Source organism: Aquarana catesbeiana, linkage group LG03, assembly GCF_042186555.1.
Source record: "Aquarana catesbeiana isolate 2022-GZ linkage group LG03, ASM4218655v1, whole genome shotgun sequence".
Taxonomy (NCBI): Eukaryota; Metazoa; Chordata; class Amphibia; order Anura; family Ranidae; genus Aquarana; species Aquarana catesbeiana.
Window position 1 is genome coordinate 190,253,397 of NC_133326.1, and position 14,695 is coordinate 190,268,091.

A 14,695-nucleotide genomic window follows, 5' to 3' on the forward strand; every position below is an offset into this window, starting at 1 on the left:
ATTACTTAAAAGGAAAAAAGACAAAATATTTTGCTCTCTGCATTTTGAAAGTGGGTCATCCAATAGCAAATTGGAAAAGCTGTGCTTCTTGTAAACAAATCAATAGATCAATTTTTTGTAGCTGAACTAAAAATCTAACTGCTGCAAAGGGCATTTACAAAGACAGACTGATATCTCAATTTCTACAGCTTTTTCAGCTTCTGATTATATTAGTCGTTTCTAAATCAAATCAAATCAAATCAACACAAGAAGCATCTTAGGAAAATTCAGGAGAAATAGAGCAAACAGAGCATAATTCAATTTACATGGGAGTCTCTGAAAAAAAAATAACAGCTTTTTGAGAGTCTGTAAAGCCTGGGCATATATGGAATCACAGACTCCGACTTCCTACACACAAGAAGTCTTCAAATGGGATTCTGTGAAACAGGTTTTAAAAAAGGAGAATTTTAAAATGCAGTGCTGTTCTAAAGCTCAGCAAATCCGGCCAATCAAAATTGGTGAATGCACTGCATCCCTCTGCAGTGAAGGGAAGCAAGGAAGCGAGCTGTCATTCAGCAAAAGCAGACCTAACAACCAGCACTACGGCTCTTCCGAGACGAGGAAAAAAAAAAAAAAAAAAAAAAAGACAGGACCTCACTCATGTCTCCGGAGAGTTGCAGTCTTCAGTATGTTAAATTACTTTCATCATGTATTTTCAGATGCTTATTGATTTCGCTGTGGGAAGACTGAACGAGCGTCCGCAGCAGCCTGAAAGCAGCAGTACAAGCTCTGCACGTTAGCACTATGCTGAAACAATGGCTCGACACAAGAACATCTTTTCATTAAGATCATTTTCTGGAGAGATATGTAGCACCTGCCTTTCTGTGTGCTCTGCTTACAAGTGAACAAGATGAAGCAATTAAGAGTGGCTCAAAAAGGATCCTTAATCTTTGGCAGAGGTAAGTGCTGTCATCACTTTTCGCATGGAGTTTTAGAATAGACCTCTCTTGTAATACATGCTAAGCCTGGATTTCCTAGACTGTCTCCGTACAGAGAAACACATCTATAATGCTTTAAAGTCAAAACCGCATTCATTCATTTTGTGTAATAATGCTTCCTAAATAATTTGTGTGCCCAACATTCATACCGGGTATAATTCAATTCAAATTCCTCTGATAAAAATAATCAGTCATTGCATAGACACAAGGTAGCTGATGCAAAGCTGTGTTACTTTCATCCTAACATGTAATGGGGATTTGTTTCTGGCTGCACCTCTCGTCATTTGCATTATCCAGTCATTTTTTTTTTTATTTCCCTAATATTTGCATGGCTGTGACAAGAGTGAATTAGACTTGAAAGAACTTATTTGCATTGCAAGCAGGGTGATAAACAAAAAGCAAATTAAGGCACACGCATCATTCAAAGGGCATATTCAAGTTGCATTAATTTCAGACATAATCGTGACAATAGTGCAGGACAGGCTCACTTGACTATGTCTGCTGGAAACTACTTGCTAGCAGGGTGAGGACATACTGTCTCGAATATTGGTCTCCGATCAATGGCAGGCAAAGTGTAGAAGCACCATGAAGAAAAAAAGGTAAATAAAAAGCACTATTTATTACAGTTAGGTTATTATAAAAGGCATTTGGAAAAGGTATAAAGAAATAAAAAATAGTTATCTAATCTATCTGTGTGTATGTATATATGCAAAGGATGAACATAACCTTAATATATGGTGTCATTAACTTAGAACATATCTATTAATATGCATATGGCAAGTGTCATTCCAAAACAGAATCCATATAATCAATGCACAAAATGTAACATTAGCTAAGCCATTTAAAAAACATATTCATCATATAAAAATAGCTACAACTATTTATATTTCTGGTAAAGGCCATATAAACTAGTACTTCAGTACGGACAAAGGTTGACAGATGAAGTAAACACAAGGCACAAGTGCGGAATGGACTTTACTTAAAACCTGTTTTCAATAGCACAAAAAAATAGCAGATACCATGCAGTGAAGTTGTGTGTGTGTGTATAATATATATATGAGACTAGAACTCTGGCAAAGCCTTAGTGATCCACATTCATTCTTTGCAAAACAAAATAGTAAGACTAAGGGGGGTTGATTTACTAAAACTGGGAGAGTGCAAAACCTGATGCAGCTCTGCATAGAAACCAATCAGCTTCCATGTTTTATTGTCAAAGCTTAATTGAACAAGCTGAAGTTAGAAGCTAATAGGCCATCATGCAGAGCTGCACCAGATTTTGCACTCTCCAGTTTTAGTAAATCAACCCCTAAGACTGGATTCACACCTATGCATTTTTAGTGCATTTTGCAGATTTGCACTACAGAATGTGTTCCATAGGAAACCATGGTAAATAGTGCAAATCTGCAAAATGCAAAAAGCTCTAAAAATGCATTAGGTTTGAATCCAGCCTTAGTCCCATAGCAATACTAGAACAACGTCTGAGCTTTGGACACTTAGGCCTGGTTCACACCTATGCATTTTTTAGCACGTTTTCAGTTTTGCGGAAACACACTACAGTCCATTCAACATGGTTTCCTATGGTTCATGTTCACATCTGTGCATTTTATGGAAAGGGCCAGGGATTTTTTTCTGGTTTTTGGTTCCATAGACTTCAATGGATCAAAAATGTGTAATGAAAAATGCAAAATGCACGTGGAATATACAAATTGCAACCTGCATAGGTGTGAATCTGGCCTTAGGGGGAGATTAACTAAAACTGGTGCACACAGAATGTGGTGCAGCTGTGCACACTAGCCAATCAGCTTCTAAATTCAGCTTGTTCAATTAAGCTTTGACAAAAAGACTAACCATATATTATGCAATTTTCTTGTACAATTTTCCTTTAGATTCACTAAAACCATATAGTATAAGGTCAGACTTAAACACTTGCAATCAGGCAGGCCCTTGCACTACATAATTGTAGGGAAATTGAATAAGAAAAATAGTGTTATGTATGGCCAGCTTAAGGGCCACTTCAAACAATAAAAAAGTCCTCCAGATCCGATCCGGATGCTTTTGTACATGTTTTAGTAAATAATCCGCTCCCTAGGGTTTCAAAACCCACCTTCGTCATTGGGTCCGTTGTGACGCCAGTCATTTGGAATGGCATCCTAAAGCACAGGCAATGTACTACAAGATTATACTTTGCATTGTGGTATGCTACATTAGAAAAAATGCTGCATGTCTGTTTTTTGGTCCATTTCTGTGCTGCCTAAAAATGAATGGGTTGCCTTAACACAGGGCATGTTAATTGCGTTAACGCAACATACATGACCAGAGAAGTGTGAATGGGCCCTTAAACTGGTGGCAAGGAGGAATAAACTTTGTATCAAGTATTAAATAGGATATTTTGAAGTTAAAAAAAAAAAAGTATTAAATAGGGTATTTCTATGCCAATATTAAATATGCAATATCAAATAAAAATGATTTATGCTTTTGACAGAATTATGACCATTGATAATAATAAAATCACCCCTATATAGTATTTATTATATAGGATTTATATTAGTGCCAACCGTTTGGGAAGTGTTTTAAAACATGAGGGCAGACAGTATAGTTGCAAAACAATTCAATACAGGAGGAATTAGAGGGCCCTGCTCCTTAGAGCTTACAATCTAGGAATATATAAAAATGTATTATTCCTCTAAGTTGGTGGTAAAGAGATGAAGGAACTGCAGGAAGTTTAAAACCTAAACCTAAAGCTAGAACAAGAAAGGGACGCAGAGAATATCCATTTGGTGTGCAGTAGTAGATTGCCTAATAGATTCCACCCCTGCTGAACAACAGAGCTACTGAACATCTTTACAAGCATCTGACAGTGTGACAATGACATCATGTATCAATCTCTGAAAAGATGCTTCAGTGAACTAAATGGTCCCTTATGGCAGAAGGAAGCAGGTAGGTGTTTAGCAGCATGATGCCAAGTTCTGCCACACATCTTTACTGCCTAGAAGCACAGTTGCCTGCTAGCTTTCTCCATGCAGCCCACTTCCCATTTCAGCTTGTTACTCATTGTAAGTTAACAGATTCAGGGATACAAAAGATGAATTTGGTTAATTAACGCTGCTTCTCTTGACGTACACTTAGGCCACAGGAAATTTAGTGCCTGTGACACAGGACTGATGCTTTATCTCTGGCCAGTGTGGAATCTGGCAGGGCTCACATTTTCCATTTTCTGCAGAGGCTTTCGCTTTCACGTACAGGGGAGACCAAAGCAGGTTTTCTTCAAAGCACAGATTACATGCTGATCAAAAATGCACATTATTCTTAATTTTTATTTCCTCTATGCATAAAAATAACACGTATAGGAAAAAAAAAAAAAGCTAGTATCTCAAAAAAGGCCGTCCAGTGCCGTTTACTGGGAATAAATGTACTCTGAGCTCTGTCTGGTCCTGCAGAATTTCACTTCTTGCAAGATATACTTGAAACAGACATCACATTACAGACGCACAAAACCAGAACACTGAAGTGTAAATACAGCTTGACACATGCACAACACAAAAAGCACAGCGCAGACTTTAGCAACCTGTGCGTCTCCAGCTACCATTAAACTAGATATTCCAGGGTAATAATAACAGGCCAACAGCCAGAAATTGCTGGCCACAAGGTGTTTAATGGAGGCTTCACTTCTGAAGCAATTTTGAATATGGGAGAAAATCTCATGCAGTCATTTGGTAGACAGTTCATCATACCACCCTTTAACCTTGGTTTAATTTTTATTTTTAGTTTCTGGTTTTTTTTTTTTATGTACACATAAAGACAAATTGTGTGAAAATAATGAACATATATTAACCCAAAAATAATACAGACATTAAGTGTTGAAGCAGTAGTAAACCGCGACATTGAAGAAAATAAAATCCCCTGCAAGACAACAGTATAATATACATCGTATAATAGCACATTATGAAATACTTACCTTAGAACGAAGCCCTCCCCAGTAGTGGCGCTATCACTAATGACAGGGTTTCCATCTTCACCCAGTCTTCCTTCCAGGTTCGCGAGCCCCGGCAGCTTGAATGGCTGAGCCGTGATGACGTCAATCGCGGGCATATGCACAGGAGTAATGGCCATGGCACAGAGCTCTGAAGGAACAGCATGGTATACCGTTCCTTCAGAGCATATGTGCCGGTGATGTCACCGGCTGCCAAAAGAGCAAATATCTCCTAAAATGTGCACATTTAGGAGATACTCATTTGACTTATAATAAAGCTTACCTGTAGGTAAAAAAAAAAAAAAAAAAAAAATCACAAAGCGGACTGTACTACCGCTTTAAGTATATAAATCAGAAATGCTAATTTTTAAATTAAGCCTGCATAAACTGCCAATATTTAACCAAATTTGATAATTGAAGAACAACTTGAACTTGAAGAAAGATACACAAGCTGCCATTAACGGCCTCAGTCTTTTAACCACTTACAGAGTGCCTGCCGTTGTCATATGTTGCTACTTTGAAGAGGAATATCGTTGTTATGGCAGCAGCTAGCTGTCATAACCCCAGTATCCTCTTCTTCAATGGGTGGTCTGCTTTCAGATAAAAGTGGTCTCTGCGGCGGATTCGCCACAAGATCACATTTAATTTGGCGGTGGGAGAGGGGCACCCCCCCTCCCGCCGCACACCGGTGCCCTCCGGCGTTTACTGGAGGCAATCGGGTTTTTCCCTCTGTTAGGCATGGAGACGAGAGAGGGGAAGATGGCCCCCACCCGTCTCCATATCATTGCAGGGCGGAAGCGACATCAAAACATCACTTTCGCCCATAGCTTTTAAGTTTTATTTTTTTTTTTTTTCAAATGACATTTAATTTTTTTTCTATTTTTTTTAATTGCATTTTTGTGTAAATATGAGATCTGAGGTCTTTTTGGCCCCAGACCTCATATTGAAAAGGTCCTGTCATGCTTTTTCCTATTACAATGGATGTTAACATTCCTTGTAATAGGAATAAAAGTGACACCGTTTTTTAAAAGAACAGTGTAAAAATAAAATAAATTAAAGGTAAACTAAATAAGGAAAAAAAAAATAAAATTTTTTAAACGCACCCCGTCCCGCCGAGCTCGCTTGCAGAAGCGAATGCATATGTGAGTAGCGCCTGCATATGAAAACTGTGTTCAAACCACACATGTGAGGAATCGCCACGATTGTTAGAGGGAGAGCAATAATTCTAGCTCTAGACCTCCTCTGTAACTCAAAACATGCAACCTGTAGAATTTTTTAAACGTCACCACGGAGGTTTTTAAGGGTAAAAGTTTGTCGCCATTCCGCGAGCAGGTGCAATTTTGAGGCGTGACATGATGGGTATCAATTTACTCAGCGTAACATTATCTTTTACAATTTAAAAGAAACTGGGCGAACTTTACTGTTGTCTTATTTATTAATTCAAAAAAATGTATTTTTTCCCAAAAAAGCACGCTCGTAAGACCGCTGCGCAAATACGGTGTGACAAAGTACAACCTCCATTTTATTCTCTAGGGTGTTAGAAAAAAGACATATATAAAAGTATATGTTTGGGGTTCTAAGTAATTTTCTAGAAAAAAAAAAAAAAAACTTTTTAACTTGTAAACACCAAATCTCATAAAGAGGCTCGGTCCTTAAGTGGTTAATACTAGTTACTTTCGAGTTACAGACCAGGAACAAGCATGCGGCAAATAAAAGAACTCCCATCCCGTATTCTTGTTGTGAACAAGCCAAAGCATCTACATGAGCACCAACAGGCAAGTTGCATTTTTGGACAGAGGTCAGCCATGGAAGTTCACAAATTTCCCCCCATGACAGGTTTACACTGGGCTCATAGGTAAGAAAAATGTAACAACATTGCAGGAAGATATTTAGCAACATTAAACTTGGCAGAACTTCCAGCTTGTTCCTATAGCAACAACAGTACAGACTAAAAGCAAATTTGCATAAATTAAGGGACTTGCAAAGGCTGAAAATCAGTGGGAGCTAAATAAAGAGCACATTTAAATATATGTATAGTCTATATGCTTGTGATGTACAGGGATATTGTTGACTGATATACAATGTTTTCCATACATCCATGGTAAATAGACCTCATAATGAGATCACAGAGCTTCAATCGTGTTTAGGAAAAGTGGAGATAGCATCACAAAATTGTGACTTGTCACGAATCACAGGCTGGAAGACCTGGGATCCTGATAGCACTGATTAGGCTGCAAAGTCTCCTAGACATGAACATTTAACATCTAACAAGCCCTAGTGACCAGGTACGGAAAAAAAAACTCTGCTGAATCACAAAACAGTTACGCTAGAACATTAGAATAATAGACCATCTACATTCCACTTGTATAAGAGCTTTTTGACAGCTAGGTAGAAATGTTAGGCTGCATTTACACCCGAATGTGTTTACAGGCAATTTTTTTTTTTCTGTTTGCTTCTATGCATTTTTGCACATTTTTTCTGGAGTATTTAGGCATCAGCATTGTGTTTTAGCCAATGGAAAGCTAGTTGCTAGGATTTGGAGATGATTGTTGTAGGCTTGAAAAAAAGGTCCTATCCGGGTGCTTCCATTGAAGTCTATGTGGCCAAAAACTCCCCATTCTGTTTCAAAAGTAGCTTTTTGAGTGTCAGGCATCGAGCTACAGGCACCTGGGTGCTCATATGTGAACAGGCACAATTTAGGCATTAGATTTTGGTTGTTGAGCATTTTGGAGCTTTGGGCTTCAAGCTACTAAACAATCAGGCGTGAATCAGGGCTTAGGCCCCATTCACACCTGAGCGTTTTGTAGCCTGAAGCTACAAAAACGCTGGAGGGGAAAAAAATCAATTATTCTCTATGGAGATTGCTCACATCTCCACTCCAAAACACCTGAAGCTCAAACAAGTTCTGGAACTTTTTTTTTTTTTTTTTAGGCAGATTACAGGCGTTTTTCTGCTTTTTTACATTGGTGACCTTTTGACCTGTACAAAATCGCGGAAAAATTTGCGCGACTTTCTGCCTGAAACCGCTACGCTCAGGTGTGAATGGGGCCTTAGGGCTACAAGGATTCCTTAAAGGTTATGAATCTTAAAAGGACAAGTGCGCCTTTAAAACGGAAAGGTATAGTCTTTTGAAATGTTTATTTTGCTTTACTAGTAAAGAGATCAGTTTTATTTAAAGTGGTTGTAGAGGCTAATTTTTTTTTTTTTTTTTTTTTTTTTAGCTTAATGCATTCTCTGCATTAAGATAAAAATCCTTCTATGTTCATTAAGATGAAAAAATAACCCACCAAGCCCCCCCTAAATATCTACCTGAGCCTCACCTTGATCTGGTATTGCTCTCTCACTCTCCTCACTGGACATAGAGGCAGCAGTGGGAGCCATTGGCTCCTAGTGCATTCAATTAAATCCAGTGTGGAGGGAGCAGGGAGTGGAGATGAGCCAAACTGTGTGTGTGTAACTACACACACACACACACACACACACACACACACACACACAGCTCGGCTGGGGATCGAGCCTGCACGTGTGCCACCAGAAGTAGCATCTACCTATGGTGGCACACAGAGAAGAGAAGGAGCCGAGAGAGAACCTGAAAAGCATAGGATCTGGACCGCTCTCTGCAATACCTTTACACAGAGCAGAAAAGTATGACATGACATGTTTGTAAAATAAAAAAATAAAAAAATCAACAATCACTTAAGGCCCCTTTCACATGGCAAGCCCGCTCGGATCTGCCTGTCCGTTTTTCAGGCGGACCCGAGCGGGCCATCCATTGACTCCTATAGGGAGATGGATGTCATCAGAGATGTATCCGCTGACTCCCGTCTGCCATCCGATCTGCTAAAATCAGACGTATTGTGATACGTTCGCCAGCCGTCTGGGCGGATCGAAATGGATGAGATCTGATGAAAACGGACACGCTGTCTGATCCCTCCATAGGAATCAGCAGCGCTCTGAAAGGCCCCTCCCCACTCAGTGAGCAGAGATGGACCTGTCATCCGCCGGCTCAGCGGAGATCAACGGAGCGATCTCCTGCTGAGCTGAGCGGATCCGCCTCGTGTGAATGAGACCTAAAGCTATAGTATGAATGAGTTTACTTTTAAAAAAACCTTTTTTGTGCTTCATATTTGCTCAGTACATTCTCCTGCTCTGCTTCCTGCTTTGCACCACTACATCATGGTTGTGCTTTACTGCTCTTTCCCACAATGCATGTCAAAGAGCCACCCAAGGCTTTTCTTTTATTGCAACTATTGTACTCTTTGGGGGTTTTTTCCTTGGGATAGAAAGCAATGGGACATCTCCAACAATTTTAGCAAAATGGAGAAGGGTTTGGACATCTGGCAATTTTTCTATTGCTATTCAAGTGTTCCTGTCCCATTGAAAAACCCTTCCCCATTTATTGTATGATATCATAAAGGTTACAGCAACAATTACTTTAACCACTTAAAGGTTGCACCTGTACGCCGTCTCATGCAATAGATAATGTGGGTGTGCCCGCTGCATGGAGGAGGAGCCGATGCGTGTGTCCTGCAGACCCGATGTCCGCAGGCCACCAGCGATTGCTTCACAGAGGCAGAACTGGGATCTGCCTATGTAAACAAGGCAGATCCCCATTCTGACAGGGGAGAACATGGAAATAGTCTGTTCCTAGTAATCAGGAACAGCAATCTCTGTGTTCTTCCTGTGAGTACTTCCCCCATACAGTAAGGCTCGGTTCACATAGGGGCGACTTGTCAGGCGACCTAGTCGCCTGACAAGTCGCCTCCCGTTCTGTGCTACGGAACCGTTCTAATAGGAGCGACGCAAGTCGCTCCGACTTAGAAAAAGGTTCCTGTACTACTTTGGGGGCGACTTGGGGCGACTTGCATAGACTTCTATACAGAAGTCGTTTTGCAAGTCGCCTCAGAAGTCGTTTGCAGGTCGCCTCCGCAAGTCGTGCCGCCCCTGTGTGAACCGGCACTTAGAAACACACTGAGGGAACACAGTTAACCCCTTGATCACCCCTGTAGTTAACCCCTTTCCTGCCAGTGTTATTTATACCGTGATTAGTCCATTTTTTTTAGCACTGATCACTGTATTGGTGTCTCATTGGCCCCAAAAGGTGTCTTAGGGTCAGATTTGTCTGCCACAATGTCGCAGTCCCACTAAAAATCGCTGATCGCAGCCATTACCAGTAAAAACAATAAAAAATATTGAAAGTCCATAAATCAATCCCGTAGTTTGTAGACGCTATAACTTTTGCACAAACCAATCAATTTATGCTTATTGGGATTTTTACCAAAACTATGTAGCAGAATACATATTGGCCTAAATTGATGAAGAAATGTGTTTTTTTACATTTTTTTTGGATATTCTAGCTCAAAAAATTAAAATCGCACAGGTGATCAAATACCACCAAATAAAAAAAAAAGGACATCAATTGTATTTGGGAACAGCAGTGCACGACCACGCAATTGTCAGTTAAAGTAACGCAGTACCGTAGCGCAAAAAATGGCCTGGTCATTAAGGGGCTAAATCCTTCTGGGGCTGAAGTGGTTAAGGGGAACATCACAATGACACAAAAATATATGCTCACTGAAATTACATTATACCTTCCCTTTAACAAACAGCAATGTCCAACCTCTTCATTATAATTAACAACCATGATGGAGTGGCATATCTATCACAGATCATGTTAAAGGTCAGTTTTCATTAGGCACACAATGCTTTAAAACAATGACAGGGCTCTGAATTAAATCATGACTGTGATTTTTAAATATTTTTGGGCTCAGCTAGAAATACTATAATTTTTTTGTGTGAATTGAGCCCAGTGTGTGGTGTGCCCAGAGTTATATGCAATGGTCATTTACTCTGCTATTTTGCCATGCTATTTAGGATGGGATAGACATAGAAAATAATGGAAGCTTGTTTTTACCTCTAAGAAACAAAGTTAAATGCACCTATATGTAAACTTTATTTTTAATCATTTTTGGAGGTATCCTTAAAGATTATCAACACACACAAGATGGTTACAAAATGTAAATGGTTTTGGCGCAATCACAGGACAATGTGGCAGTGCAGAGTGAGCCCACACTGACCATTACTTTTATGTTGGGAAATTCCAAGTTTACTACTGTCTGCACAAAACTTAGTTGGCTTTGCACGGTTCTGCAAATAGCAATTGGAAGCCTTCCAAATATGCATTGAATACTGGCTATGCATGCCAGGGAACCTTTGAAAACACTTAGACGCCATTATGTATGGTCAGTTTACCTAATATCACACCTTTAGGCTGGATTCACGCCTATGCATTTTTAGTGCATTTTGCAGATTTGCACAACAGAACGTGTTTCATAGGAAACCATTGTAAATGGACTGTAATACAAATCTGCAAAGTGCAAAAAGTACTAAAAATGCATTGGTGTGAATCCAGCCTTAAATACCATCACACGCAATTTTGTTACATTACAGAAACTTTCTTGACCTTCTTTAGCCTGAATAAGACAAGTGATTATACACGGACTCATGAGGCTGTAGGGAGTTCACACGAAATGACAACACAACCATGTGAACTATATGCAGTTGTGTGTGTTTTTCCATAAGAAAATCAGCAAAACATTTCAAATTGCGAGCCAAGTGCAAGCTTTTCTAAATGAACCAAGGGGCACATACATTTTTTTCTAAAAAATAATCATTAAACCATAAATATGGCCCTCAGCCATATATTATTCATTTCTTTGCTCATTTTAGAAAAAACATCAATATAGGTATATTGTGATTTGCCTCTCTAATATTGTATTTGTCTTCTTTCAGGGCTCATGCTGCCTATCTCAACAGAATGTGTTTCATGTTCTTGCTGGAAACCAACATGCAGTCTGAGGCCAATATAACAGTTCGCGATGAGATTGACGACGTCAGCACCAACATGTATAGACCACTGTCATACCCACTCAGCTTCCAAATTTCCCTCACCTGTTTCCTCATGCTGGAAATTGTTCTGGGCCTTGGAAGTAACCTCACCGTACTGGTTCTTTACTGCATGAAATCCAACCTAATCAATTCTGTCAGCAACATTGTTACTATGAATCTCCATGTCCTTGACGTGATTATATGTGTAGGGTGTATTCCTCTGACAGCTGTGATCTTGTTGCTGCCGCTCGAGAGCAATAGTGCATTGATTTGCTGCTTCCATGAAGCCTGCGTGTCTTTTGCTAGTGTCTCCACAGCAGTCAATGTCTTTGCCATCACACTGGATCGCTATGACATCTCAGTAAAACCTGCCAATCGTATTCTAACTATGGGCCGTGCATTCATATTGATGACATCGACATGGATAGTTTCTTTCCTTGCTTTCCTGATTCCTTTTATTGAAGTTAGCTTCTTCAGCTTTCAAAGTGAAACCACCTGGGAGAACAAAACACTCTTGTGCGTCAGCAGTAATGAATACCACACAGAACTTGGGATGTATTACCACCTATTGGTGCAGATACCTATTTTCTTTTTCACAATTATTGTGATGTTAATAACATACAGCAAAATACTCCAGGCTCTTAACATTCGTATTGGCACAAGATTCTCAACAGGGCAAAAAAAGAAGATACGCAAGAAAAAAACAATTTCTCTGGCTACACAGCATGAGACCACAGATGTCTCACAAAGCAGTGGAGGCAGGAATGTGGTGCTTGGTGTAAGGACCTCTGTATCTGTGATCATTGCCCTCCGGCGAGCAGTCAAAAGGCACAGAGAAAGACGCGAAAGGCAGAAAAGAGTTTTCAGAATGTCACTATTGATTATTTCAACCTTTCTTTTTTGTTGGACGCCCATTTCCATATTGAATACAATTATTTTATGTCTGGGCCCAAGTGACCTCTTGGTAAAACTTAGACTTTGCTTTTTAGTCATGGCCTATGGAACTACCATCTTCCACCCTCTGCTATACGCATTTACAAGGCAAAAATTCCAAAAGGTTTTGAAAAGCAAAATGAAAAAAAGGGTTGTTTCAATTGTGGAAGCTGATCCGATGCCTAATAATGCTGTAATCCATAATTCATGGATAGAACCCAAGAGGAGTAAACAAATGACAACCGATGACAACGAAGCTAGGCAGAAATGTTTATCACCTCAGGTTGCCACTGGCTAGCTTAGTATTCCTGCTTTTCTACCTGAAGGAAAGACTGGTATGAACAGGAGAATGACACTGCCAACAAAGCAATGATTTTTTATTTATTTCTACATTGGTAATTACACTGTATATTTTCAATACATCGTACATAGCATAGATGTTTGATTTTCACACTGCAGTTCATTGGGCATGGCAGTCTGTTCATGTAATTCGTATAAATTTGTTGATATTTTGTTCACCAAAAGACATGTGTAAATCCTTTTATAAGAAAAGAAAAAAAATTAACGCAAAATAATATATATATATATATATATATATATATATATATATATATATATATATATATCTATATCTCTTTTAAAAAGTTAACATATTTGGAATAAAAATATCTGCTGAAACCTGTTGGAACAAAGATATGTTCATTAACCACAGGATTGTAAGTGGTAGCTTATATTGTACAAGCTTATACAAACTATATGAAAATATCAGAGGCAAAGTACATTTTCGGTCTAAACAAGAAATGTCACCTTCTCATTTCGAGAGACACATTGCAGGCATAATGATGGTACTAGAATGTATTCATAAGAAACCAGGTGTTCAAATTACAATTATGTTCAAACCGTGGGGCTTATTTAAAGAGGACCTTGTTTTGAACCCCGGTCCAAGCAGTTTGTTTCTGGCAAAATGCATTTTGTTTTCAGTATGGACTTTTCACACACAGGGTGTTGCACTTGAAAATCTTCTACATGCAGCATTTTCTCTGCATGTGCAAGTGTTTTCAGCTCCCGTTGTAGTCTATGGAAATGCTAGCAAGATATTCAAGCATTTGTAAGCATTTGTAAGGTGCTCTTATGCCCAGCTAAAGTCTGATGTGAGCTCTTGGTCGGAAATTTCGACCGTGTGTATGCTCCATCGGACTTTTGCTGGCGGAATTCCCGCCAGCAAAAGATTGAGAGCAGGTTCTCTATTTTTTCGTTCGGAAAAAGTTTCGATCGGAAATTCCGATCGTCTGTACCAATTCCAACGCGCAAAATTCCTACGCATGCTCAGAAACAATTCGACGCGTGCTTGGAAGCACTGAACTTGATTTTCTCGGCTCGTCGTAGTGTTGAACGTCACCGCGTTCTTGACGGTCGAAAGTTCAGAGAACTTTTGTGTGACCATGTGCATGCAAGCCAAGCTTGAGCAGAATTCCGTCAGAAAAACCATCCAAGATTTTGCCGACGTAAATTACGCTCGTGTGTGTACGGGGCAATACTTGCTTTTACAACGTATATACACTTCAATGGCAAAAATACCACAATATGCTACAAAATGCTAAAATGCTCATATAACACGTGTGGGAAAAAAAACAGTATAGAAACAACCATGGTCATTAAAACCTTGCTGTGTGAAAAGACCATTTATGATAACATTAGACAAAAAATATTTAATGCAAAAAATAAATTTAAGATTTTAATATACAGTATATTAAACTTTTTTCTGAAAATGTGCACGCTTTGTTCAATTTGGTGCAGCCAGGCAGGAAAGGTGGTAGGGCTGGGTTACCCAAAATGCATCTGCCTAGGCACTGCTGGTCTAAGGGGACCTGAATGGCCATATTAGCATTATATCAGGCCTCCAAATATTGGAAACAATTTCAACTAT

The 14,695-nt window shown here is 39.3% G+C and overlaps 2 protein-coding genes across 3 annotated transcripts in view; one reads left to right on the top strand and one right to left on the bottom strand.

Moving 5' to 3' along the window:
- The window catches only part of COG5 (component of oligomeric golgi complex 5), a 541,624-nt gene that overhangs the window by 396,948 nt on the left and 129,981 nt on the right, over nt 1–14,695 (bottom strand). The gene's annotated exons all lie outside the window — the stretch shown is intronic.
- On the top strand, nt 46–14,537 carry GPR22 (G protein-coupled receptor 22). 2 transcript variants are annotated; one of them, XM_073619662.1, is made up of 2 exons: nt 46–938; nt 11,740–14,537. In XM_073619662.1, exon 2 carries the CDS (start codon nt 11,765–11,767, stop codon nt 13,064–13,066), a length of 1,302 nt encoding a protein of 433 aa, XP_073475763.1. In that variant the 5' UTR covers nt 46–938; nt 11,740–11,764; the 3' UTR covers nt 13,067–14,537. The 2 variants fall into 2 exon arrangements, with proteins under 2 accessions (XP_073475763.1, XP_073475762.1); XM_073619661.1 differs by lacking the exon at nt 46–938 and adding an exon at nt 1,436–1,576.